Source organism: Myotis lucifugus, unplaced genomic scaffold (genome assembly GCF_000147115.1).
Source record: "Myotis lucifugus unplaced genomic scaffold, Myoluc2.0 scaffold_1159, whole genome shotgun sequence".
Lineage (NCBI taxonomy): Eukaryota > Metazoa > Chordata > Mammalia > Chiroptera > Vespertilionidae > Myotis > Myotis lucifugus.
Genome location: NW_005872207.1, coordinates 10,456 through 34,986, shown reverse-complemented (window position 1 = coordinate 34,986; position 24,531 = coordinate 10,456). Strand labels below are relative to the sequence as shown.

Genomic DNA, 24,531 nt, shown 5'->3' with positions numbered 1-24,531 from the left:
CTGACTGCGAGTTGGAGTGTATTCCTCCCGGTCCCTGCTGGATTGCATCATAAATGCCTTTCGGTGATGAGGAGGGGGAGCTGGCTGAGGGCCTGACCCCGACTCCACCCCGGCTCATCCTCTCTCTTCCCTGGGCAGTCACCTGTGTGTGACATGCGTCTCCAAGTACTTCACGTCTATGAACTCACGGAACCTCTGAGGCAGGTCTGTCACCACTCCCGTTTTACCGATGAGGAAACAGGCACAGGCGGTTCAGTGGTCTGCCCCAGGTCATGCAGCTGGGAAGCTGTGTCAGGTGACATTGGCCACTTTGGCTGGCGCTGCCCACATCTGCCCCCGTGCCCACACACGCTGGCAGGCACAGAGACAGCCTTGCGCCTGGCTTTGGGCTCCTCCCGGCTGCCGCAGCCACTGACACCTGCTCCCGTACCTCCTTCTGCTGGGTGAGGTGGTTCTCCAGATCTTGCACTCTCCTCTTTTCGGTCTCTAACGCCTCCTTTGCTTTCTTCTCATGGGCCACGCTGCTCTCCAAAACCTGCAAACCGATAACCGGTAATGTGCCGGAGAAACTCATTCTGATGATGCTAAGAATAACGAAGCCAGCTCAAGGGCTAGAGTGGTCTTACAGGCTAGGGTCCCCGGCCAGCACTTCCCACTCTCCCAGCAACCCTGTCAGAGAAGTTAGCGCCCCGTTTCCTAGATGAGGAAACCGAGGAACAGGAAGTGGGTGTGAGCCCCAGGGCCACACAGTTTGTTGGTGGTGGGCGGGGATCGGAACCCTGCGCTGAGGAAAGAGCCACCTGCATGCAGGCCTCGGTAGGCAGCAAGGGGGCAGGGAGCCCGGCCTGAATTATTTCGGTGCCAGGCATCGAATAAGAAGGAGAATCCCGTTAATAATGCAACTTGCCGATCCTGGTGGGCTGCCCTGGGCTGGGTGATTCCCCGGTGGTGGAGAGGGAGGCTGGGCGACGTTAGGAAGTTGCTCAAGGATCCACCCAGCCCCGAAGTCCAGAGCTCTGTGATTCCTCCAGCTCTGGGCTTTGGGTTCCAAATCTCCACATAGTAGATGCCCGTGTCCCAGTCCCAACGTCTCTCCCAATCCCTACCTGGGGCTGTATTTTATGCTGTTTCTAACTTCCCAACTGGCCGTCGAGGCTACGACTCTATGGTTCTCTCCTAGAGTCCCTCAGGCCTCTTCCCAAAGCAGCTGAGCCCTCCTGAGGACGAATTACTCTGGGAGAGCCGCACCCACTGCACCCACCATCCTCTGTGCTTCTGAACGTACTGCCATGACCCCTGGGCGGGTCAGGGCTGCAGCAGGCTGTGTCCCCGAGCTGCCTACCTCCTTCTGGCGGGCCAGGCGATTCTCCAGCTTGTGGACTTTCCTCTCTTCTTCCTCCAGTGCTTCCTTCACTCGGCTCTTCTCTTGCATAAAGCTTTCCTCCAAAGCCTGCAAGCCAATGAGCGCTGGTTAGTAGACCTGGTTACCATGGCAGGGATCTGGCCTCGGTGCCAGGCGCTGCGTCGGTTGGGCTCCACAACTCACAACGCCGCAGGGAGGCGGTGGCCGCGGAGACCCGGGGACTGGAGGCGGCAGGCCCCGATCAGGCCCCGGGCCAGCCCTTGCTCGTTGCGCGGCCTGGATTGGGGCCCACACAGACTCCGTCTCCTCGAGCTGTATACCTTCCTCTGGTGGCTTAAGCGCTCCTCCAGCTCTCGGACTTTGCTCTGCTCTTCCTCTAACGCTTCTTTTGCTCTGTTTTTCTCTTCAGTAAATTTCCCCTCCAAAGCCTGAAAGTCAATGACGGTTGTTTAACAGTCCTGGTTACTATGGCAGGAATCTGACTCTGGGCCAGGCCAGCGGTAGAACCTGGGGCTCTGACCGGCAGCTCTCCTGGGTGAGTGACCTTGGGCAAGTGAGAAGCTACAGACGCCTCAGTTTCCCTGTCTGTACAGTGGGGATAGCAATGGTGCTTCCTGCATTGGGTGGATGCGAGGAGCAGATGAGATGAGAAACATGAAAAGCTGGGCACCTGCTAGCCATTCATTGAAAGGGCTGTCACTTCTCCTGTCATCTCTGCTTTGCAGAGGAGGAAACAGGAAAGCGAGATGAAGGAATCTCCCGGTTTACTAGTTAACCACATGAGCAGGGATTCAAACGCTGGTCCATTTGACTCTAGAGCCTGCGTTCTAAACCACGGCTAGCAAACTATGGTCTATGGGCCAAATCTGGCCCTCTGCCTGCTTTTTGTAAATAAAGTTTTATTGGAACACCTCCTTGCTCATTGTGGACTGCCTATGACTGCCTTCACAGTCCAACGATAGAGCTAAGCAGCCACGGCAGAGACTGCAAGACCTGCAAAAACTCAAAGTCGATGCCATCTGGCTCTTTGTGGAGAAAGCCTGCTGACCCGGATCTAAGCTGTTAGTGCGTGCAGAAACCAGGTGAGGGCTGTGAACAGATGATAACACCGTCAGGGCGATACAATCCCGGAGGATCACGTGGCCTCTAAAATGTTGACAGTCTGTAACTTTTGGTAATTCTGCTGCCCGGACTCTGGCCAGCTACACCTCTTCCACTGCATTGGATAAGCATAATGTTCAAGATCTGATGGCTTTGAAGCCTTTCGGGGTTTTGATGGAGGGAAGCCAGCATCCTGCCCTTGCCGTCCTGGGCCACCCCAGCCAGCCTGCCTGAATCCCTTCACGTGCAGATGGAGATACGGGTTCACCTGGGGGGGGTGTGGACTGAGCCGCTAACAGGTGAACAGGGTTAACATGCACAGCGCGGAGTAAACGCCGAGGAGGCGCCGGCCTGAACTTTCCAGAAGCCGGAAGTTACCTGAAGTTCCTGGGTCCGGCTCGTGACTTTTTTATAATGTTCCAGAAGACGCTTCAGATACAAAGACAACCCTTGAAAAGAGAAGCGAGAAGAAGGTAAGTATCTACTCAGTTCACCTCCTTTGCTTTCCAAACACATTCAGCAGAGCTTGCCGGCAGGTGGGCGAGGGCAGCGCTGCCCTCCCATCAGGAAGACGTGAGCTGCCACCCAAACTCGTGCTTCTGAAATGTTTCATCAGGTTGGACGGGCTCTGAGCACGTTTCTCTCTGGAGGTGGCAGATGAAAAGCCGTCCACGGATCACCTGTTGACTGAGTACCCACCGTGTGCAAAGCCGTGAGCTGACGGCTCAGGCTGAGGGACAAGGTCCAGAGCCTGAAGGAGAACACGGTGCTGGGAGGACCCTAAGGAGAGGTGGTCAGCAGAGAGCTGGGCATGCTCAGTTGGCAAGGCCAGCCCAGCTCATCCCGGGTCTTCATGGGCCTCCTGGTGGACATGGCCCCGGCCAGGGGCCCCATCTGGCCATCTCTGCCTGGAGTGGCTGATGACGCATGCGGAGCGGAGAGTTTCTCCGTGAGAAAGGAGGTGAGAGAGGAGGACCAATGGGTGCCCTGGAGGAAACACCCGCTAGGGACAGGATTGGAGAAAGGGGCTGCTCAGAACAAACCAAGATCATCAGGAGAGAGGCGGGTGTGCCAGGCCCGGGAGGGCCCAGGGTGAGAGGGCTTTGAGATAGAGAACCAAGCGTGTTGGGTAGGCCAGAGAGAACGCGGGCCGGGGGAGGCTGGCGGCCGGCCGGGGCGGGAGGGCTCCATGGCGGTTACTCAGCAGGGGCAAAGCCAAGAGGCAAAGACAAAGCAGGATGCAGGCAGTGAAGACAGAGGGCGTGCCACACTCCTTCAAGGTCATCGGTGAGACAGGGGTGCGGGTAGCGGAAAGGGAGCTGAAGAGGCAGGGGCTTCCAGAGAAAAATTACCTCCTGGAAGGGCATGCTTGAGGGTAAAGGAGTGAAAGAAAGGCGGAAGGCGCCAAAGACAGGGGTCACAGTTCAGGGCCGTGCGTGCACAGTTCTCTGGGGAGAGAGAGGAGGGGGACACAGGGAAGGAGGACACGGTGGGGAAGGTGGAGGGAAGGGAGAAATGGCAAGTACGGGGAGGAAGGGGGATGTGGAACTGAACACGCTCGTGCGGGGGCCCTGATCTCCGTCCATGGAACTTTCTGAGAACTTCCATCATGGAAGAGTGAGAATAATATACTAGCTACCAGCTATGAAGCACCTGCTGTGTGCCAGGCACCGAGCCAGGAGTGTACACACATTTTCTCATCGTTATGAGCAACCCGGCAAGGAAGTGTGTTTGAATTTACAGGCGAGACACAGAGGCTCAGCAAGGTCTGGTCAGCGGTGGGATCAGAATTCAGACCCAAGTCTGTCTTTCTCTTTTAAAGAGACCGGAGGCTCCAGAGTAAAGGGCTGGGTCAGTTCACGGGAAGCGTGTGTGGGGAGAGGTGTGCTGGGAGGAGACCTCGATGGCACAGAGGCAAGGCCGCCTGGGTGGTGTTGGCTTGGGCTATAAGAACCAGGCGCGCGCCCGGATTTGCGGTGGTTAAATTGGGCTGGGGCTGGGATTGTGCTCAGCTGCAACCTGTGACCCAGGGACCCCAGGGGAAGGATCAAATCCTGGGTAGGACCCAGAGAGGGTTAAGGACAGGAGGGAGTCAAGGAGGTTGAAGGGAAGACAGGGTGAGTGATTATGTTTCTAGATTCAACGATGAACAGTGATCAAAACGAGCTTTCTCTCTTTGGGAGAAGGAGCAATTCTTCCTTATAGATCTGGTTACAAAAGTTGCATGTGCTTAGTACAGAAATCAAACATTACTGAAATCCGCCTGTGGAAAGCGCACTGCTGTATCTTCAGTGGCCGGTGCAGAGTAGGCGCACAATAAATAGTGTGGAATGAGGGAAAGTAAAGGCCCTAAATAAACGCTGGGATAATACTCGCCACAGGTTTGTCTTTTTTTTCCAGATTTTTCTTTTGATCAGATACTGACATTAAAAAAACAAAAAAAAACAGAAAATGGGAGTACACTATGCATATTGTATTACAACTTGCTTATTTTCACTTAAAAATACCGCATAGCTCGGATATCAGAGAAAGAGCGACTCCTGTGCACGTGGGAAGCCTTCTGTTTGTGACCAAGCCTTGCAGGAGGAGACACAAACACTGCGCTGGCGAAGAAACATGTCGAGTCTGTTCTTTCCCTTATCAAGAGGCGCCGAGAAACCAGGTGGGAGGCGTGGGGAACGAAATTTCAAGGTTCCTCCTTAGATGTTTCCTATCTCCCCAGCGGGACCACATGGCCCGTCTTCCGCCAATCAGATCTTTCGTAGCAGCTCCAACCTCTGGGCCTCTTACGACATCGCCCAACAATGCAAGGGGCTTCCCTCTCCCGGGATTCTCCCGGGGAATTTATTTCAGGATTTTACAAACCTGGCTTGTGAGGTCCGTTTTGTCTCTTAGGACAACATTCTAAAAGGCAGGTGGTAGGTGGTGCAGAGCAGGGGCTCTGAGATCAGAGGGACCCGGACTGAGTCCCGGCTTTGCCAAGAGGCAGCTGGGACACTCGGCCCATTGTCATCTCTCCAGGAAGGTGGCCTGGAAAGTGCTCTTTGGGTTCAGCCCAGCTGAGCGCTCAGGGCTAAGAAAACCTCATCTGCTGCCAAGCGGAGACGGGGCGGGGCTGCGGGCACAGTCTCCTCCGTGTGAGTAGATCGGGCTGTGGCCTGTGCTCCCACCCATCCGGTGGCCGCATTAAGTCCACAAGTATTTGAGGCCGATGGCAGGTCACATTTATGAAGGCTCCGTGAGCCAGGCCCGGCCATGTGTGTGCTCATCACATCGTTTAACCCTCACAACAACCTTTTGAGATTTTATCCCCGTTTTGTAAACAGGCAAACCGAGGCACAGAGAAGTCAGGTGCCTTTCTCACACAGCTAGCAAGTGCGCAGCGGAAGCCAAAGCGTGGCTGGTCCCCAGAGTGCAGACTCGGAACCATCCTGCCGGGATGCGCGAGGGGCTTTCCCTGGGCCTGGCTCGGGCGGGCATCGGATACGGCTCGCTCAGAGAACGCAAACACCTCGCTCTGTCCCTGCCCAAGCTAATGGCACAGCCTGGAGGCCTGAGCAATAGTAAACAGATCTCTGCAGATCTCTTCTCTACTAATGTGCACTGTGGGTCTGTAAGGACAGGATAAAGAATGGTGACCCCCAAATAAAATTCTCGCTTTCTCCATCCCCACCCCCGCTGCAGTGCTAGCCACCATCATCGCTGGTGCCCGCCTCCTCACTGCTGCTTCGCGCTGCCACCTTCCAGGGCATTTTCCGCTCATGGCCAAGATGACCGTCTCCAAGTTTGGTGGTTTCCTTCAAAACTACACCCTTCCCACACAATCCAGCAGTCCCGCTCCTCGATCATTCTCCCAAGGAGTTGACAACTTACTCTACACCAAACCCTGCCTACGGACGTTTAGGGCAGCTTCACTCACAATCACCAAAACGCGGGCGCAAGCAGGATGTCCCTCCCTCCGTAGGAGAAGGAACAAGCTGTGGGACCTCCAGACCACGGAATACCATTCAGCACTAAGACGACATGAGCCACGGAGTCAGGAAAGACATGGAGGAAATGTAAAAGCTTATGATGAAGTGAAAGAAGCCGGCCTGAACACGCTATACCAACTCCATGACCTTCTGGAAAAGGCAAAACTATGGAGACAGTAAGACGACCAGTGGCTGCCAGAGGCTGGCGGCGGTGGGGGGGGAGGGGGGAAGGGGATGAATAAACAGGCTGAACAAAGAGGGTTTGCACGGCAGTGAGAATATCTGTCGGATATGCAGTGGCAGGTGCCTGTCCTCATGAAGTTGTCCCAACCCACAGAACGGACTACACCAAGAGCGAACCCTCATGTAGACCACGGACTCTGGACCACGAGGACGCGTCATGCAGGGCCGTCAATGGTAGTAAATGCTCCTCTGGTGGAGGGTGTTGATACCCAGGGAGGCCGTGCACGGGCAGGGGCAGCGGGCAGATGGGACATCCCTGTACCTTCTCTAAATTTTGCTGTGAAACAAAACTACACCTAAAAAGGTCTATTAAAGATATGTTTAACAGTAAATATAAAAATATATTTAACAGTATATCTTACTGCTGAGAGATAAGATTGAGTACAATTTTGATTTAATTATCCTTTGGCCTTTGTCATGTCTCATTTTTTCTTCAGTAATCAAGTCTCATGTCTGTCTCTCTCTCTCTCTCTCTCTCTCTCTCTCTCTCTCTTAAGGCAAACTGCTTCTCAAGGGGAGAAGCAAGGCGAGTCTGGAGCAGGGGGTACCTGGCCATGCGCCCAACAAGCCTTTCTCAACAGATGTCCCTTCGTGATAGGATTCAAGACGACATTGTAGAGTGTGCAGCTACGTGAGAAAAAGGGCCCGGTCACCTTTGTCGGAGCCGGGCAGCTGGACCCCCACGTCCCGGAGGAGCCCCTCGGCATCCTCCAGCCAGGACTGCGACAGGCGCACGATGTCCAGCGCCGCCTTCTGGAGCCCGGACACAGGTGGGCTCACCTGCAGGTACTGGAGGAGCTCCACCTCCTTCTTCAGGTCGGTGCTGCAGCAAGACGTCTTCATGCACGCCTGCAGAGAGACACGGATCATGAGGGGCCCGCCTGGAAAGGCAGGATGGTGAGGGGCCGCCTGGAAAGACAGGATGGTGAGGGCCCGCCTGGAAAGACAGAATGGTGAGGGGCCACCTGGAAAGACAGGATGGTGAGGGGCCGCCTGGAAAGACAGGATCATAAGGGGCCACCTGGAAAGACAGGATGGTGAGGGGCCACCTGGAAAGATATGGATCGTGAGGAGCCCAGAAACCCCACCCAACACCACCTGTGAAGAACGTCTTGACTTTGCCATGGAGCATCAGGGCCCCATGTCAGCGCCTGGGGATGGCCCCGTCCAGTTTTAGTTGCTTAATTTTTTTGGTGGGGGTGGGGTGGGGGGATGGGAGGTGGTGGAGTTGGGGTGGGGTGGAGGGATGGGGGACGTAAGGGGGGGCATTATTTTTAAAAAAATATATTTTATTGATCTTTACAGAGAGGAAGAGAGAGGGATAGAGAATCAGAAACATTGATCAGCTGCCTCCTGCACACCCCCCACTGGGGATGTGCCCACAACCAAGGTACATGCCCTTGACCGTAATCAAACCCGGGACCCTTCAGTCAGCAGGCCAACGCTCTATCCACTGAGCCAAACCGGTTAGGGCGGGGGGCATTATTTTGTTTGCACTCTAACCTGGACTTCTGGTGGTCAAAGAAACCCCACTTGGGTCTATTCAAATTCAAAGCCAAATTGCCAAGGACAATAGGCTGAAATGAGAACTGAATTTGGCTATTTTTATTCGTCAAAATTCCTGCTGAGATCAACACATAAGCTGGTCAGAAAGTGCCGGTTCCTGATTTGAAAGAGCTGACACGCTAACATTTGCACAAACTCCCCAAATAGTAGCAGCTGATTTCCAGAGACACAGGCAGTTGCCTTCTCCCCAAGTGGGGCCCCGGGGGCTGGGCCAGATCCCGTGGGCCCGCCCCCTCCACAGGCTATGGCAGGGGCCCGAGAAATCATTTGGTCTGGCCCTACCAAGGCATTAGGGGTGAGTTAATGGTTTGACCAAACATAGCAGGCTGGTTTTTAAGTTGGTGGTTTTGTACGGCCCGGGAACGATGTTATAAGTATCCCAATGGCCCTGGGCAGAGAGAAGGCCCCCCACCTCCGGTGAGGCACCAGGGCTACGAACAGCCTTTCGGTGGCTGGGCCCCAAGGAAGAGCAGCTAAAGGGCAGGCCTGTTCCTCTGATTTCTCTGGAGAAAACACGGGGCTCTTTTACTGCCCCCCCCCCCCCGGGGTCCGCGACCTCCCCGCGGAGGTACTCAGAGTGCAGGCATCTCTTCTCTTCCTGGGCCCCCCCACCCCGCCCGGGGGCATTCTCTGAGGTCCTCTGCCCTCTGCTCCCAAAAGCGTTTCTCCCAGGAGAGGAAAAGGGGCACAGCAGCAGAGCACCCTGCCCGACCTTCTCCACAGAGGCCGGACAGGCTCCCGTGCCAGCGGCACGGGCACCGACAGAGGGGACACTGTGGGAGGCAGGGCCACCTGGCAGCTGTCCAGCGCCGCCCGCAGCCTCTCGATGCTGTCCGCCAGCGCCTCCTGCTTGGAGTGGCTGAGCTGGCTCTCCTTCTGCAGGCTCCACTTTTTCTGCTGGAAGCTGGCGCTGTCCTCCGTGACCTGGATGATCTTCTCTATTAACTGGTGACAAAAAAAAAAAAGATTTAAAACACAGGGGGGCTCCGGGAGGAGGGAGCTGGGAGCGCCACCCCGTCTCTGCAGGTGGCGAGGGCCGTCCTGCCAGGCGTGGGCGATGGCTCTGGCGGCCGCCATCGGCGCTGTCACCAGGACGTGTTTCCTGGGATCCGAGAGGGTTTTGAAGATCCCAAGGCCTGCATTGTTGCCATTCACTTGTTCTAGATTGTTCTGCCCTTTAGGAGCGACTAATAACACAACCTGATGCTGAGGGTCGGGTTGTTCTGAGGCCGAGAGCCACGTGCCCTTACCCGGAGGCCAGCACAGAGCGTGGGGAAGAATCACCGGGAACGAACAAGGCCTCCAGCAGCCAGAAGTCCGTCCTCACCTCTCCATCTCCAGAAGGGACAGGCGTTGTCTGTCTGAGGGAGGCAGCCCTTTCTCACGATGCTAACGAGGGTGCTAACCCGGGTTATCCCTGCGCGTCTGGTGACCAGAATCACCCTGAGCGATTTGGTTTGATGTTCACAGAAACATTTCAAGGGCGTTTCACTGGCTTTTACTGGGAAAGCCAGGAAACCCCATGAAATCTAAACAATCTTGATGGTGGCAGCAGTGTGAACAATGTGTGCCACCAACAAAACCCGGGCACATATGCTCCCAGCGTCTGCAGTCCCAGGTCCCCGGGAAGGAAGCGTGAAGGGCTGACGAACCTGTTGGTCAGTGACGGGCTTGTCCTGGAACGGCCTGGCTCGCCCGAAGGTGGCCCTGATGACCTGGCTCCTGAAATGCTCCAGCTGCAGCACAAAGAGAAGGAAACTGAGTCAGGGGGGGCAGCTGCAGCCGGCCGGCCGTGGGGGCCAGGAGAAATCAGTCAGTTAGGGGGGCCTGAGCGCCTTGGATGGCCAGGCCATGGTATTAAGGTCTTCACTGCTCACTGGAAGGGGCAGTGCCCACAGGAGGAAGTGAGCAGCCGGTTTTAATTACTTCCTCGGCCTGCCTGCCTGACCCAGAAGAGCCACTTGCTGCCGATTATGCAGTGGGGAGCCTGGGGCCGGGAGCGCTCTGCCGTGATTGCTAAGCCGGCCCCAGACTGTGAAATAAATATGGAGGCTGTCAGCCCCCGGAAACTGTCACACAGGGGTGCCTGGGGACCGAGGGATTCACTCCCTCCTGCCGTTTCGCGCCCTGAAGACCCTGGGCATCGTGTTCCTCTCTGTGTCCCCAGCGACTGGCACAGGGCCTGGCACAGAGTAGACACCCAGTGAACGCTCACTGAATGCTGTGAGCAGAGACATCTGTCCAAGACAGGGGCCTCTGCTCGGTCCAGCCCGCTCTCGAGGGCCTCCTTGGGGCTGGCGCTTTCCGATGACGGTTGAGGAAACAGCACAGTTACATGAAATCAGGGCTTACGGAACTGCAAGTTCAAGGGGCCCCAGGTTCCATGTGAAGGCAGAGGCAAAGGAGCCCGAGTTTATCTGGGAATTTCCCAGTGTGGTGGCCCTGGGCCTGGGTGTTTGGCCATGGAAGACCCTAAGACAGAGTCCTGAAGGGGCGGAAGGGCCGCTGAATCAGCCTGAAGGTCAGCGGGCCTGAGACACAGGCGTGCCCTGCGCACCGCGGAGCTCTGGGAGCCAGGCCTCCTGAGGACATCCCTGCGGGCGGGCGGCCTGCAGCAGCGACTGGGGTGCCTGGGCGCCCCATGCCCTCCTCTGGCTTCACAGCCAAGGGCAGGCCCCCTTTCACCGGAGGAGGAGGAGGCTATGTGGAGAGGCCCTGAGTGACGGCCCCACCGCCAGCAGAGGGCCCTGTAGGACTGCGCAGCGTGGAGGGACAGGTTCTCCTGGGCGTTGGGCTGTGTCCTGGATCACTTGCCTGGGGGAGGGTGGATCTGAGAGAGAGAGAGCAGGACGTGGAGATGGGCTGGGCTGGGGAGTCTGGGGACAGAGAGGGGCTCCTCCTTGCTGAGTCTAGACCGGAAGGAACCTCAGTGTCTCTCGGGGTCCTCTCCCAGGTGACTGCTTCCTGGAGTCATAACCTGGACCCTGGCACTTGGGCAAGGGGCTCAGGTGATGCCCTTGCATAGGGGCGCTGGGCGTGCAGCGTGCAGGAGCGGGGAGGGGCAGCCCAGGTGCACAGGGGAAGCCCAGACGGGCAAGCTCTCTGCCCTCGCTAGGGGGTCAGTCCCTGCAGGAAAAGTGACCCTGGGGTGACGGTGGTGACGTTTGTTGAAGGAGCTTTGAAATCTGCCCGGGAGTCAGCACCATCATGAACTGTGTGCCTCTGACGAAGCCCGGCCACACTGCGGGTCAGGCTGGGACGCTGCCCGAGGGGAGGGCATAGGGCAGTGATGGCAAACCTAAGACATGCGTGTCAGAGGTGACACGCAAACTCATTTTTTTGGGTGATTTTTCTTTGTTAAATGGCATTTAAATATATAAAATAAATATCAAAAATATAAATCTTTGTTTTACTATGGTTGCAAATATCAAAAAATTTCTATATGTGACACGGCACCAGAGTTAAGTTAGGGTTTTTCAAAATGCTGACTCGCTGAGCTCAAAAGGTTCGCCATCACTGGCGTAGGGGCTGGGCTGGGTGGGATGGAAGGACCCTTAGGATCGCGGTTCTTCACCTTTTTTGGGGTTCACAGACCCTTCTGAGAATCCACGGAGCAGCATGCTGGACCCTTCCTCCCAGGGAAAAAAGCACAAACACGTGTGCACGCTAAACGTTCTCGGAAGCCCTCGAGCCGTGGTTGCCAGGAGGGGCCCTGAGGGGGAGCCCCCGGTGGGCTGCCCTTGGTGGGCCACATCCCGGAGGCTCAGTGCCCCTGTCCCGGCTTCCCATTGGCTCTCGCTTAGCCTTTGGTGAAGCCTCATTTGCATGTTCTGGCCCTCACGCGGTGCCACGTGTCAGGGGAGGGGCCACGGGCCATCCAGGCAGAACAGGCACCCAGACCAGCCGGGCAGCCTGCTCACCACCCTGCCCGGGGTCGTCTCCGTCTGCATGAGCTGTACTTTCTTAAGAAAAGTGGCACTTCCTCGTGGACACTGACGGGACCTCTGCTGGGGGCCGAGAGGAGGGAGGGGAGTGGTGAATGTCAGGATGAAAATGTCAGGGAGAAGTACTAGCAGCACTGTTGGGGACAAGAGGGGCAGACCCTTCCCAAGAGGGAACAGCGGGCACTGGTTAATGGGGGCGGGCACTGAAGGGTGGCTGTGGCCGGGGTCTCGGGGGACAGCGAACTCCCGGAGTGGGCGGCTCCCAGCAGGGAATGGCCCCGGGGACGTCCACGGGGAGGCAGGAGCCACGTGAAGCTGCGGCCCAGGAGGTCGCTGGGAGAAGCAGACCACAGCCGCCTTCCTCCTCACTCTTCCCACCAGCCACTGGGCGCGGACAACCCCTGGGGAACGGGGCCACGGAGGGGCTCTGGAGCTGCATGCCTACCTGACCTACTGCCCTTTCCAAATTGACTTTAATGAGGCTCTCTCTGCTCCCCATTTCTTGGAGCTGAAGCAATTTCCTTCTGGAATCCTCCTGAAGCTTCTCTTCAACCTGAAAGGGCGATGAAAGCAGGCACTTGCTGCTGATGTGGTCATAATGCACTCTGGGAAATCCCTCCAGGAGGGCTAATGGCCCGGGGAGTCCCAGAGGGGGAGGGGCGGCTGCAGGGGTCACGGGCGTGCCCCGGGGTACACCCGGCTCCTAGGGGAAAGGGCCAAGCTCTGCATCCTGGGCTCATCGCTGTGTTTTTTTTAACCGCAGACTCCAATCCCAGCTCAGCCCCTAACGAGCCCTAGGACCCTGAGAGAGTTACCTCCCTGCTCTGTGACTCAGTGTTCTCATCTGTCAAATGGGAATGAGGACACCAGTACCGCCTCACAGAGGCATCGTGGGGACTCGCAGTGGTTAGCCTAGGGCAGTACTTCCTACGAGGGTTCTGGGACCCACTCTGGGAGGCTTGCTTGGCAATGGATCACAGCCTGTGAGAGGTGGTGTTTACAGCAGAGAAGCGAGCAGATTCATTCCCCCTCAACTGGAGGGGAGCTTGGGAGTGCCCGGTGCTGCCCTCTGCTGGCCATCACGGGACCCTGCAGCTGCTCAATTCATTGTGGAACAATGAACATTTTGGGAGCACGTGCTGAGCCCAGGGCTCTGGCACTATCAGGAAATGAGGCAAACTCTGCTAAATAAATGAGAGGGTTTTGTACTGAAAAGCTCCACAGCTGTTTATTCGGGAGCTGAGGCGGGGGAGGGTCACGCAGATGTAATAAAAGAGCCAGAGGAGCCCTTCACAGCTCACGTCTGACCCGGGGTCCAGCGGAAGCGTCTCTCACCAGCCATGTGGACTTGGAAAAGCCGTTCAAGCTCCCTGGGCCTAGTTTCCTCCACAAACAGCCCTCCCGGGTCTAAACGTGCTCTGACTTCTATGTCAGCAGACTTCTCCTCCCACTACAAAGCGGACTCCAACCCCGGACTCTGCCCTTGTCCGGAGTCCCCACCGTAATGAACAGCCCCACCCCTGCCTCAAGCCTGGGGGTCACCTCCCACTGCCGCTCCTCCGCTCCTCCCCCTGCTCCCACCCTGTGCAAGGCCCCGCCAGGCGCTGAGAACCTCTGGCCTGTGATAACCGGCCTCCTCGCCTCTATTTTCATTTCCTTCCAGAACACTCTTCATGGTCCTGAGAGTTACCGAGCTGTAGAGCAGCTCTGTCTGATGGGACGGCCTCGCGTTTGTGTTGGCTAACACGGCAGCTGTGAGCCATGCCTGGCCAGAGCACTGGAGATGTGGCTGGTGTGACTGAGAAACTGAATTTTACATTTTCCTTAATTTTGATAAATTTCATTGTGAACAGTCACACGTGGCTGGTGGCTGTGCCGCCATCATTGGTATCAGACAAACCTGGCTCCCAACCTTGGCTTTGCCACTGACCGACTTTGGGCTACTTACTGTGCTAGTGACTGGGAGCCTTGACTCCCTCACCCGTAAAGTGGGGAGGGTAATTTCTAGGTCATAGAGTTGCGGTGAGGATGAAAGGAGATGAACCCAGCCAGTGTGGCTCAGTGGTTGAGCATCGACTTATGAACCAGGAGGTCACGGTTTGATTCCCAGTCAGGGCACATGCTCGGGTTGCGGGTTCGATCCCCAATGGGGGCTGTGCAGGAGGCAGCCGATCAATGACTCTCTCTCATCGTTGATATTTCTATCTCTCTCTCCCTCTCCCTTCCCTTCCCTCTCTGAAATCAATAAAAATATTTTTAAAAAGAGATGAAATGTTTGGCCTAATACATGAGAAATTATAGCTGTCATTTTCACAGTTATTATTGATCACAAAGGTGTTAGGGCCTTCGGTAGCTCCTCACTGCCTTTGTGGTATGTAGCCCCCAGTGCAGAACAAATCAGAACACCAAGCCAAAGGCTCGGGAAGCCCTGTGAACACCACACAAGGTAAAAAAAAAACACAAACCCACACCCAGATAAAGCATCGCCAAACTGCTGGAAACCAAGCGAAAAGAGAATCTTAAAAGCAGCCCAAGGAAAAACAGCTTTCGCAAAGGTACGATATTAGGCTTGACCATGACTTCAAAGTAGAAACACCAGGAACCAAAAGACACTAGAAAGATGTACCTAATGCCACCTCGAAGGTGCTGAAATAAGATCATTGCCAACTCAGTCAAAAACGAAAGTTACGCATACGTTTTTCAGACACACACACACACACACACACACACACACACACACACACACCTGAAAGAATCTGCCACCAGCATGACAAGGACAAGGGCATAGTCATCAACTGACACTACATCAAGAATGCATAGTGCAGCCTTTGGGACGAGCGCTAAAAGAGTAAGAAACTCAATTAATATTGGATTTTGGTAAGTCCAGGGTAATGCTATTGTCTTACTATTCTAAAAGTATAAAGAGCGAACCATTTCCAAGCAAACAGGGACAAAAATGGAATGACAGAAAACCATCAACTCAAAAGAACCCAAGAAAGGAGAGAAAAGGAAATATAGCACGGAAATATAGCTCAGCTGGCACTGAGCGAGAGGGTAGAGCTAAACCCCAATCAATATACCAGCAATTGCACTTTATATAACGGGCTAGCAGACAAAGACCGGGACTGGATTTTATAAAAAGTCATGCTATTTAGAAGAGAGAGAAAAAACTTAAAAACAAAGATGGACGGAAAAATTATGAAGAAAATATGCTATGAAAACCCGAACCAACAGAAAGGCCGCGTAGCTGATGGAGCTGCATTAGTGACAACGCAGACCAGCGGTTCTCAACCTGTGGGTTGCGACCCCTTTGGCGGTCGAACGACCCTTTCACAGGGGTCGCCTAAGAACATCCTGCATATCAGATATTTACATTACGATTCATAACAGTAGCAACATTACAGTTATGAAGCAGCAACGAAAATAATTTTATGGTTGGGTCACAACATGAGGAACTGCATTTAAAGGGCCAGAAGGTTGAGAACCACTGACGTAGACTTTTAGGGAGAAACACTGCTAGACATGAAGAGGGACGTTTCTATGATGATCCAAGGGTGTGCTCTTTTCCAACGGGAAGTATTAAAATTCTAAATGTACACGGCCTCAAAATATATGAAGCAAAAGTTGGCAATATTAAAAGAAGAAATCCACAAACCCACGGTCATGATGAGATTTTTAAAAACATAGCTCTCGGGCAAAGGATCTAAATAGACACCTTTCAAAAGAGGACATTCAGAAAGCCAAGAGACATATGAAAACATGCTCAAAGTCACTAATCATCCGAGAGATGCAAATCAAAAAACAATGAGGTACCATCTCACACCTGTCAGACTGGCTATCATCAACAAATCAACAAACGACAAGTGCTGGAGAGGATGTGGAGAAAAAGGAACACTCGTGCACTGCTGGTGGGAATGCAGACTGGTGCAGCCACTATGGAAGACAGTATGGAGCTTCCTCAAAAAACTAAAAATGGAACTCCCATTTGACCGTGATCCCACTTCTAGGAATATATCCCAAAAAACCAGAAACACCAATCAGAAAGGATATATGCACCTATATGTTCATAGCAGCACAATTCACCATAGCTAAGATCTGGAAACAGCCTAAGTGCCCATCAGTAGATGAATGGATTAGAAAACTGTGGTACATCTACACGATGGAATACTACGCTGCTGTAAAAAAGAAGGAACTCTTACCATTTGCAACGGCATGGATGGAACTGGAGAGCATTATGCTAAGTGAAATAAGCCAGTCAATGAAAGAAAAATACCACATGATCTCACTCATTTATGGATAATAAAGACCATTATAAACTGATGAACAAAAATAGGTACAGAGGCAGAGCTGCCTCAAACAGACTGTCAAACTGCCGCGGGAAGGCTGGGGAGGGTAGGGGAGCAGAAGGGGGGTGGGTAAGAGATCAACTGAAGGACTTATATGCATGCATATAAGCATAACCAATGGACATAAGACACTGGGGGGTAGGGGAGGTTAGGGGATTGTCAAGGGTGGGGGAAAAAAGGAGACATATATAATACCCTTTGTAATACTTTAAGCAATAAAAAATAAAAATAAAAAAACAACAACATAGCTCTCTCAAAGACTCTTGGAACACACACACAGAACTATCAGTAACAGCATTTCAGTTTGAACATCGTGGGCAAACTTGGTTTAATGGACCGATTCTGGATAATTTTACAGTTAAGACCTGAAGGCAGTCTGGGGGGTAGGGGCTGCACACAGGAGCTTTGGAGCCAGACCGACCTGGATTCAAGTTCTGCCGCAGCTACTTTACCTGAGTGAACTCTGAAAACTTCCTTCGCCCCTGTGAGCCTCAGGTTCCCCAACTGTAAAGTGGGGTTAATACCAGGATAGACCACACAGGGTCACTGTAAGGAGAGGGTGCGCGTGGAGCGCCTGGCACCGAGGGGTGAGGGGGCCGAGGCTGCCCTGGCCATACCTTGCTCTTTTCTCGAAGCGTCTTAGAGATCATGCTCTGGTCAGAAGTATTCTTCTTCAGCTCCTCCCTCAGCATCCTCATTTCTCTCTCCAGGTTTTGGATTTGCTGGAAGAGTTGCAACAAAAGTCAGCTTCCCTGACGGCACGCTGGGCCCGACTCCTGGGCGGGAAGGGCTGGATCTCCAGAACTCGTTCCACCGGGTTCATTAAGGCGAAAACCTAACCGGGGACCAGCTAAGCTCCGTCCCTGGGGGGAAAGCCTACGCCTGTAGAGCAAAGTAGACTTTTTTCCAAGTGATACATCGAACATGGTTAGTTTCGTTTGAAAATCAGCTTGTAGCCTGGGATGAAACAGGACAAGACACCCATCAACTCGTGAGGGTGTTTCCTCTTGGGGTATATTTTTGCGATCAACTGGAAGGAGGGCGGTTGGGAAGACACAGTGGCCACGGTTTGGAAGAACCACACAACGCGTGTTTTCTTTCTCCCACTGGGGCAGAGAGCGGGACGCTCCCCACACGGGGAAGGGCGCGTCCCCCCTTGTGTTGGAGGCGCTGTGCGTCCCCCCAACTGAAACTGTGCCTGCGGATGTGGGAGAGGCTCCCATGGGCCCAGGAAATGAACGCTTTCATTTTCGTGGTCCTTCCCTGCATCTTTAATAGTCGCCTTCTGTAGACGCACACCATGCCTTTTTGTTTTGCTTTTATGCATTGGTGTAAAGTTACTGCAGGAAGGATTTTGGGGTTGGTGATAGTGACAAAAGTGAGACGGTGGGACATAGTAGTTTGGGCATCACAGGTCCAGGGGCAGGAGCCACAGTGGACTTTTGGCAGCATGTGGCGGCCACCTGGCCGGCTCCCGTCCCTGTCCCCTCCCCCACCCCCACCCCAGCCCAGCTCTAAGAGAAACCGGTGAGGCGGGTGGAGCCCACGCCCAGGGGATGCTGGGAGCGTGTGTTTTCCAGGGTCTTCCCACCCATGTCGTAGAGGCAGCGAACCAAAGAGGGAGGAGGGGGCCGTCACCAGAACCGTCACAGAACCCCAGAGTTTGTGCTCTCGCCAAAGCCTGGAGGTCAGCGCCTTTCGGCGGGCGCCCAGGAGGGAGGGAGTTCAACTCACGGATTTGCTGAGTTTCAGCTCTTTCTCTTGGGCCTCCCGGTGCTCCTTCTGCGCGTCCTCCTTCTCTAACGCCTCTTTGAGCACTGAGCACTGTGGGAGAAAGAAGGGCCACAGGCCACGGGGGTTGTCCGGGGTCCCAGGTCCCCACGGGGGCCTCGCAGAGCCTGTGCTGCTGTCTAATCCCATCACACCCCACACGCCCAGGGCCAGGCCATTCGTGTCCCGTGGATGCCTAGGATCTGCGGTAGTTCCCAGGGCACCCTGCTCGTGAGTTCCGAGGAAGAAAGTGTCTCAGTTCTTTTTCAAGAGCCAGCGGGCTGCGCCACAGGAGAAACCAGGCTTAGCCGAGTCTGGGCACTTAGGGTGGAGGGAGGGGAATTCTCCCCTCTGGGACCCTCCGAGCACAGCTTTCAGGAGCACATGGACGGGGTGGGGCTCATAGTGAACTTGGTGGTGAACCTGGATGGCTCTCGGTGCTTTCTGCAGGCTTCACCTCACAGACATAACTGCCCTGGTGTATTGGGGGGGGTGGGGGGAAGCCGTGGGGGAGGGGGTAAAGGGAGCAGCCTTTCGGAGGGCAGTTCCGCAACAGGCGGTAAGAGCAGAAAGGCACGTCCTCCTTTTGACCCAGAAGTCCCTGCCTTAGCAACGTGTCCTGAGGACACTGACCAGGGAAATCAGCGAATCTGTAGATTCAGGGGCGTCTTCTCAGCATTGTTAGCAACATTGAAAAACAAAACAACCCCCCCCTCCCGAGTGTCCAACAACAGGAGACCGCTTTATTGTATTGTGTACACCCAGGAAAATACTATGTAGCTTTTAAGACCAATGGTATAAGCTTTTATTTATTAACGTTGGGAAATAGTAAGCATCTAAGATTTTTCAATGTGCATGGTGTTAATTCACTGTGAGATATGAACACATGATTGATTTACTTCTAGGTGACATATAAAAACAACACTAGGAGAGTATACATTAAGTAATAATGTTGATTTCTTAGGGTAGCATTTCCTTTCTTCTTTATAAAATTTTGCTTTTTGATGCCATCTACTTATTTTTCTAAAGTCAACACTATGACAGACATAATTTAAACAACAACATGCACCCCGATGTTCCTGGGAGTGACCCCCCGGTGAGGAGCCGCCTACGTGCTGGTGGCCGGCACGGGCTGGAGCAGAAGCAGCCCTCATCCCAAGGTCAAGGATGAAGGGGAAATGGGGTCAGGAAGTAGACTAGCCTGACAGGCGCTGTTTTTCCATCTTTCTCTTACTTAGCATCAGTGTACACGCACCCCTCCCCAGCACACACAGGCGTGTGTGCGCACACACACACACACATACACACACACACACACACACACACACACAAGACACAAAGCTGATCACAGGCGCCTAGGACATCAACGTGCTGGGAAGAAACAGAGGCAGGAGCTTGGCAGGGCGGCCGACTGGGGGCAGAGGCAGAGGACAGAGTTAAAACCAGCCTCCCAATCCTCAGAAAAAGAGTTTGTTGTCCCCATTTCACAGATGGAGAAATGGAGGCCAGCTAAGTTACAAAAGCAGCAAGCTCTGGGGTTGGACCCTGGCCTCTGACCCCAAAGCCTGATCAGGCTCTGCCGTTCGCCAGCTCCAAACTGGGCCTCGTGCTAAGCACCAGAGGTCCCGTCTGCCTTGTCTCCGGGACGTCACGGTCTGTTCCCGCCCGGCACCCGCGCAGACATCGCTGGCTGACCAGGCAGCCGCTTGGAATCAGAGTTGCCTGCCGAGATGAAAGCTATGAGGTTTTACCTTGACTCATCGAAACAGGCAAGTCATACAAACACTACGAAATCTTACCCTATCGGATGAGGATTTGAAGGCAAAGTTAGTAAACAGTCAGTTACATCCACAAAGCTCATACCGTGCCTACAGGCTCATCCTGCCCAGAGGTGTTCTCACCCACACTGAAGCCCAAGGGCCGGAGTGCGGGTCACACGTCTGCATCCGGACCCTCAGACGTTCTGCTGTGAAGGCGGCTGTGAAAACCGTGGTGACGGGGCCGCGAGGAAGCCCGTGCGTGCGGCCCCCCTGGCCCACGGAGAGAGCCTGCTCTGCCTTAATGGTAAGCCTCGCAGCGGCAGGGCACGCTGCGTATTCATATCTCACACTGAAGTCATACCGCTCACATTTAAAAATCTTAAATGCTTCCTGTTCTCCCAGTTCATAGACAAAAGCTTTCATCATTGGTCTTAAGAGCTACGTAGTATTTCCTGGGTGCACACAGTACAATAAAGCCGTCTCCTGCTGTTGGACACTCCAGGTGTTGGTTGTTGGGATTCAACAAACTAACCTGTAATAGGCGTTAGAAAACGTATGCTGGATTCAAAAATACCTCGTTTATTCTGAGTCACAAAAATGCACTCTTATATATATATATATATGTATTTTTATTGATTTCAGAGAGGAGGGGAGAGGGAGAGAAAAGTAGAAACATCAACGATGAGAATCAGCCCCCACCAGAGATTGAGTCCACAATCTGGGCACGTGCCCTGACCAGGAATCGACCGGGACCGTCTGGGTCATAGGTCGATGCTCAACCACTGAGCTATGTGGGCTGGGGACACAAATGTGTTTTTTGAAAAGCTGCAAGGAACCTGGCCCCCAGCTTCCAGTCCTCCCAGGTGACTCACCACAGCCATCCTCCCTCCTCCCTCATCTCATCGGCCTCATCTCACCAAGGTGTCAGAGGCGGCTGGATGAGCGAGAAGACCAGTCTCCTCTTTGCCTGAGAGCTACACTCACTCTGGAGCTGATGGCTTCCAGCTGGAGATCCTTCTCTTTGTTCTCACTTTTCAGTTGGTTCACCTCCTGCTTAAGTTGTTGAACTTCCTCATCCTTAGCTATCACATCTTTTTGCAAAGAGGACACCATCCCTGTGTAAAAAAGCAAACAACCCACAAAAGACTCACTGAGGTCAAAGAGGCAACAAGGATTCCTGTCATCACCTCTGCTATCAGCCAACGTGGACCACTGAGAATGGGTGGGGGCTGTTTGTTACTGCGGCATAACCCAGCCCCTGCGGCTCAGTCTTGGATGTGCACACAGAACAGCTGGGATCTTGCTGATGTGCAGGGCCTCTGATTCAGAGGTCTGGGTGGGGGCCCGAGACTCAGGGCATGACCGATGCTGGTGGTCTGGGGGGACCAAACAAAGTGGTATCTGAGAGAGGCTTGAAGCGTGGATGAGGCCTGATGAGCAGATATTGGGGGGGGGAGGCAAGGGCTCAGCGAGTTCATCTTTATATTCCTGATGCTCGGAGCAGTGTCTGGCCCGTACAGGGTGCTCAGCAAATGTCTTAGGATATTCCAGGTTAGAGGGGAGCATAAGCGGAGGCCTGGCAGGGTGGCGTGGGGTAGAGGACATGGGTGTGAGTGTGTAAAGAGTGAGGCCGAGGAAAAGCCAGCGGTCAGGCTGGCCCTGGGCACAGCACACAGATTCACACATGGCCCAGCCTATGCTGTGTACGGCACTTGAATAACAACAGCCCCAAGGCGTGGCTCAGTGGTTGAGCGTGGACTTATGAACCAGGAGGTCAGGGTTCCATTCCTGGTCAGGGCACAGGCCCAGGTTGTGGGTTCGATCCCCAGTGTGGGGTGTGCAGGAGGCAACCCATCAATGATTCTCTCTCATCACTGATGTTCCTATCTCTCTCCCTTTGCCTTCTTCTCTGAAATCAATAAAAATGTTAAAAGAAAGAATAATAGCCCCGCCCCAGACTCAATGCCTGCTTCTCTCCCTCCCTTTTTCCTGGTGACTGACCATCCTCTTCAGTCTCTAGGCATCTTATTTTCTGCTTAAAAAACTCCAATGGCTCCACAGCGCCCTTAGAACGAGACCCAGACTCCTCCCTTAGAGCTAGGCCTGCCTCCCGCCTGACCATGCCCAGCCCCACGGGCTCTGGTTCCACCACTCCAGCCCCATGGGCCTTCCGCGCCCCCCACCCGGCCCGCTCGCCCAGCCTCAGGGCCTCTGCACGGTGCTCTCTGCTCTTCCTTCACCTCCTCCGAGACCTGTCCTGCCCACCCACGAAGCTCTTCTCCCTCTGCTTCACCCCTGAAGCACTCTGCCACCACGTTGCCCAGTTTTCTCTGAAATGGGCTGGTTTATTCACGTTTACTTATTTTTGTCCGTCACCCACTCCCAGATGTGAGCCCCATGACTTCAGAGACCTGACGCTTGCCCAGGGCTCTCTCTCCAGCCTCAGGACAGGTCCTGGCACCTAGTAGGTGCTCAATAAACGTGTGAAAGGAATGAAGGAGCCCTGGTTAAGAGTCCTGTGCCCTGGCCCAGGCACTGGCTGCCCCTCCTCCACCCCCAGGCTTTAGGGTGGGACCACCCCTGTCAGTCAATTAGAAGAACGTCCTCACTCAGCCCTCGTGTTAAAGCGGTGGCCCCACGGGGCCCACATTCTAGTTTGTGTCCAGGGCCAGGTGGCTTATGGAGCTGCCCCAGCCCCACGGCGCCCTGTGTTCTCGTGGGGAGCCCAGGGCTCAGCAGACCTTCCAGCTAAGAGGTCACATTCACTCAAATATTTAGCAGGCCCCGCCCCAGGAACTGGATGGCAATAAGCCTCCCTCAGGGGCAATGGGGAATCCACTGACCCCCCTGCCGAAGGCCCGCCCCCAGAGGAAGGGGCAGCGGCTGTGGCCCTGGGGTGAGCGGAGGGGGCAGCCCTGGGGCCCGAGCCCGGGGAGAGCGCACCTGAGGTGATGGCGTTGTCCCTCCTTAAGTTCTCGCCCTCGCTCTTCAGGGAGGTGATCTCCAAGTTCCTCTCGGACAGGGTCTGGCACAGCACCTGGCTGTAGCCCTGCTGCAGGGCGCTGACCTGCGGGCGGAGGCAGGACAGTCAGAGGGGCCGCCCAGGCAGAGGGGTCACCTGATCTTGGGTTGGGCTGTGGGGGAAACCACTGCTTTTCACTGTTAAAAGGACGGGAGAGGCCTGTTCCTTCAGTGCCATCGTTTCCTGTGCAATCAACAGATGGAGCTTATCTTTGTGCACACACAGGGGCCCGGGCACGGCTGCCGCCAGGATAGCTGATCCCCCAATGTGCCTGCCTACGACCTTTGAACTCTCAGCCATCTGTAGACCAGCCCTTGGTTCCAGATCATCCGCACCACTGGATGCGGAGGAAAATTCAGGAGAGGGGAGCAGGTTATAGAATTAATTCCCTCCAATGGTCGTAACAAGGGTGTGTAGGTCACAGAGCATTCCAGAGCTTCCTGAGCCCGTTCTCAGGTGGTCCTCCTCCTCCTCCTCCTCCTCCTCCTCCTCCTCCTCCTCCTCCTCCTCCTTCTCCTCCTCCTTCTTCTTCTCCTTCTTCTCCTTCTCCTCCTTCTCCTCCTCCTCCTTCTTCTTCCTTCTTCTTCCTTCCTTCCTCCTCCTCCTCCTCCTCTTCCTCCTTCTTTTTAAAATATATGTTTATTGATTTCAGAGAGGAAGGGAGAGGGAGAGAGAGATAGAAACATCAATGATGAGAGAGAACCATCGATCGGCTGCCTCCTTCACGCCCCCTACTGGGGATCAAGCCCGAAACTTGGGCATAGGCTCTGCCCAGGAATGGAACTGTGACCTCCTGGTTCATAGGGTGATGCTCAACCCCTGAGCCACGCTGGTTGGCACAGATGCTACTTCTTGACAGCTCGTCGCAGCATCACTGAAGGCTGACGGTCTCATTACAGTTCCCATTTTGCAAGTGGGCATGAGACTCAGAGAGGCGAGGTCGCTGGCGCCGGGTCACACCGCTGGTCAGAGGTGGAATTAGGACTCACATCTAGGCTTTAGCTCCAGTTCTTCCCGCCTTGTCCCACGGCTCTACGAACCGGCATGAAAAGCCAGAGGCTAAGAAGCCTAGTGTGGCCTCGGGGCCAGCCTGCGACCTTCAAATCCGGTCTCCGCCACTTCCAGGCCGTGGGAACATGGGGAGGACACCCAACTTTGCTTCCTTTTTCATTCTGCAAGTGGGGTGATGGGAGGCCCAATCTGGTAGTATTGTGAGAATCTATACTAATAAAAGGGTAATATGCTAATTAGACCAGACATCTTCCAGATGACCTTCCGAACATCCTTCCAGTCAAAGCCATGCTGGCAGGGATAAGGCAGAGGCAGTTAGGAGCGATCAGGTCGGCAGGGGAGAGCAGTTAGGGCAGCCGTGGGCAAACTACAGCCCGCGCAGCCCGTTTGAAATGAATAAAACTAAAAAAAAAAGACCGTACCCTTTTATGTAA

At 54.5% G+C, this 24,531-nt stretch overlaps 1 protein-coding gene across 1 annotated transcript in view; it reads right to left on the bottom strand.

Moving 5' to 3' along the window:
- The window catches only part of FHAD1 (forkhead associated phosphopeptide binding domain 1), a gene marked incomplete at its 5' end in the record, with an annotated part of 67,892 nt that overhangs the window by 36,640 nt on the left and 6,721 nt on the right, over positions 1-24,531 (bottom strand). Inside the window, 11 exons of the mRNA XM_023748113.1 lie at positions 431-535; positions 1,343-1,450; positions 1,684-1,791; positions 2,843-2,913; positions 7,332-7,527; positions 9,037-9,189; positions 9,897-9,980; positions 17,152-17,256; positions 18,269-18,358; positions 21,049-21,179; positions 23,008-23,131. Of these exons, the coding sequence (XP_023603881.1) occupies positions 431-535; positions 1,343-1,450; positions 1,684-1,791; positions 2,843-2,913; positions 7,332-7,527; positions 9,037-9,189; positions 9,897-9,980; positions 17,152-17,256; positions 18,269-18,358; positions 21,049-21,179; positions 23,008-23,131 (1,275 nt within the window). The remainder of the gene's footprint in view (positions 1-430; positions 536-1,342; positions 1,451-1,683; positions 1,792-2,842; positions 2,914-7,331; positions 7,528-9,036; positions 9,190-9,896; positions 9,981-17,151; positions 17,257-18,268; positions 18,359-21,048; positions 21,180-23,007; positions 23,132-24,531) is intronic.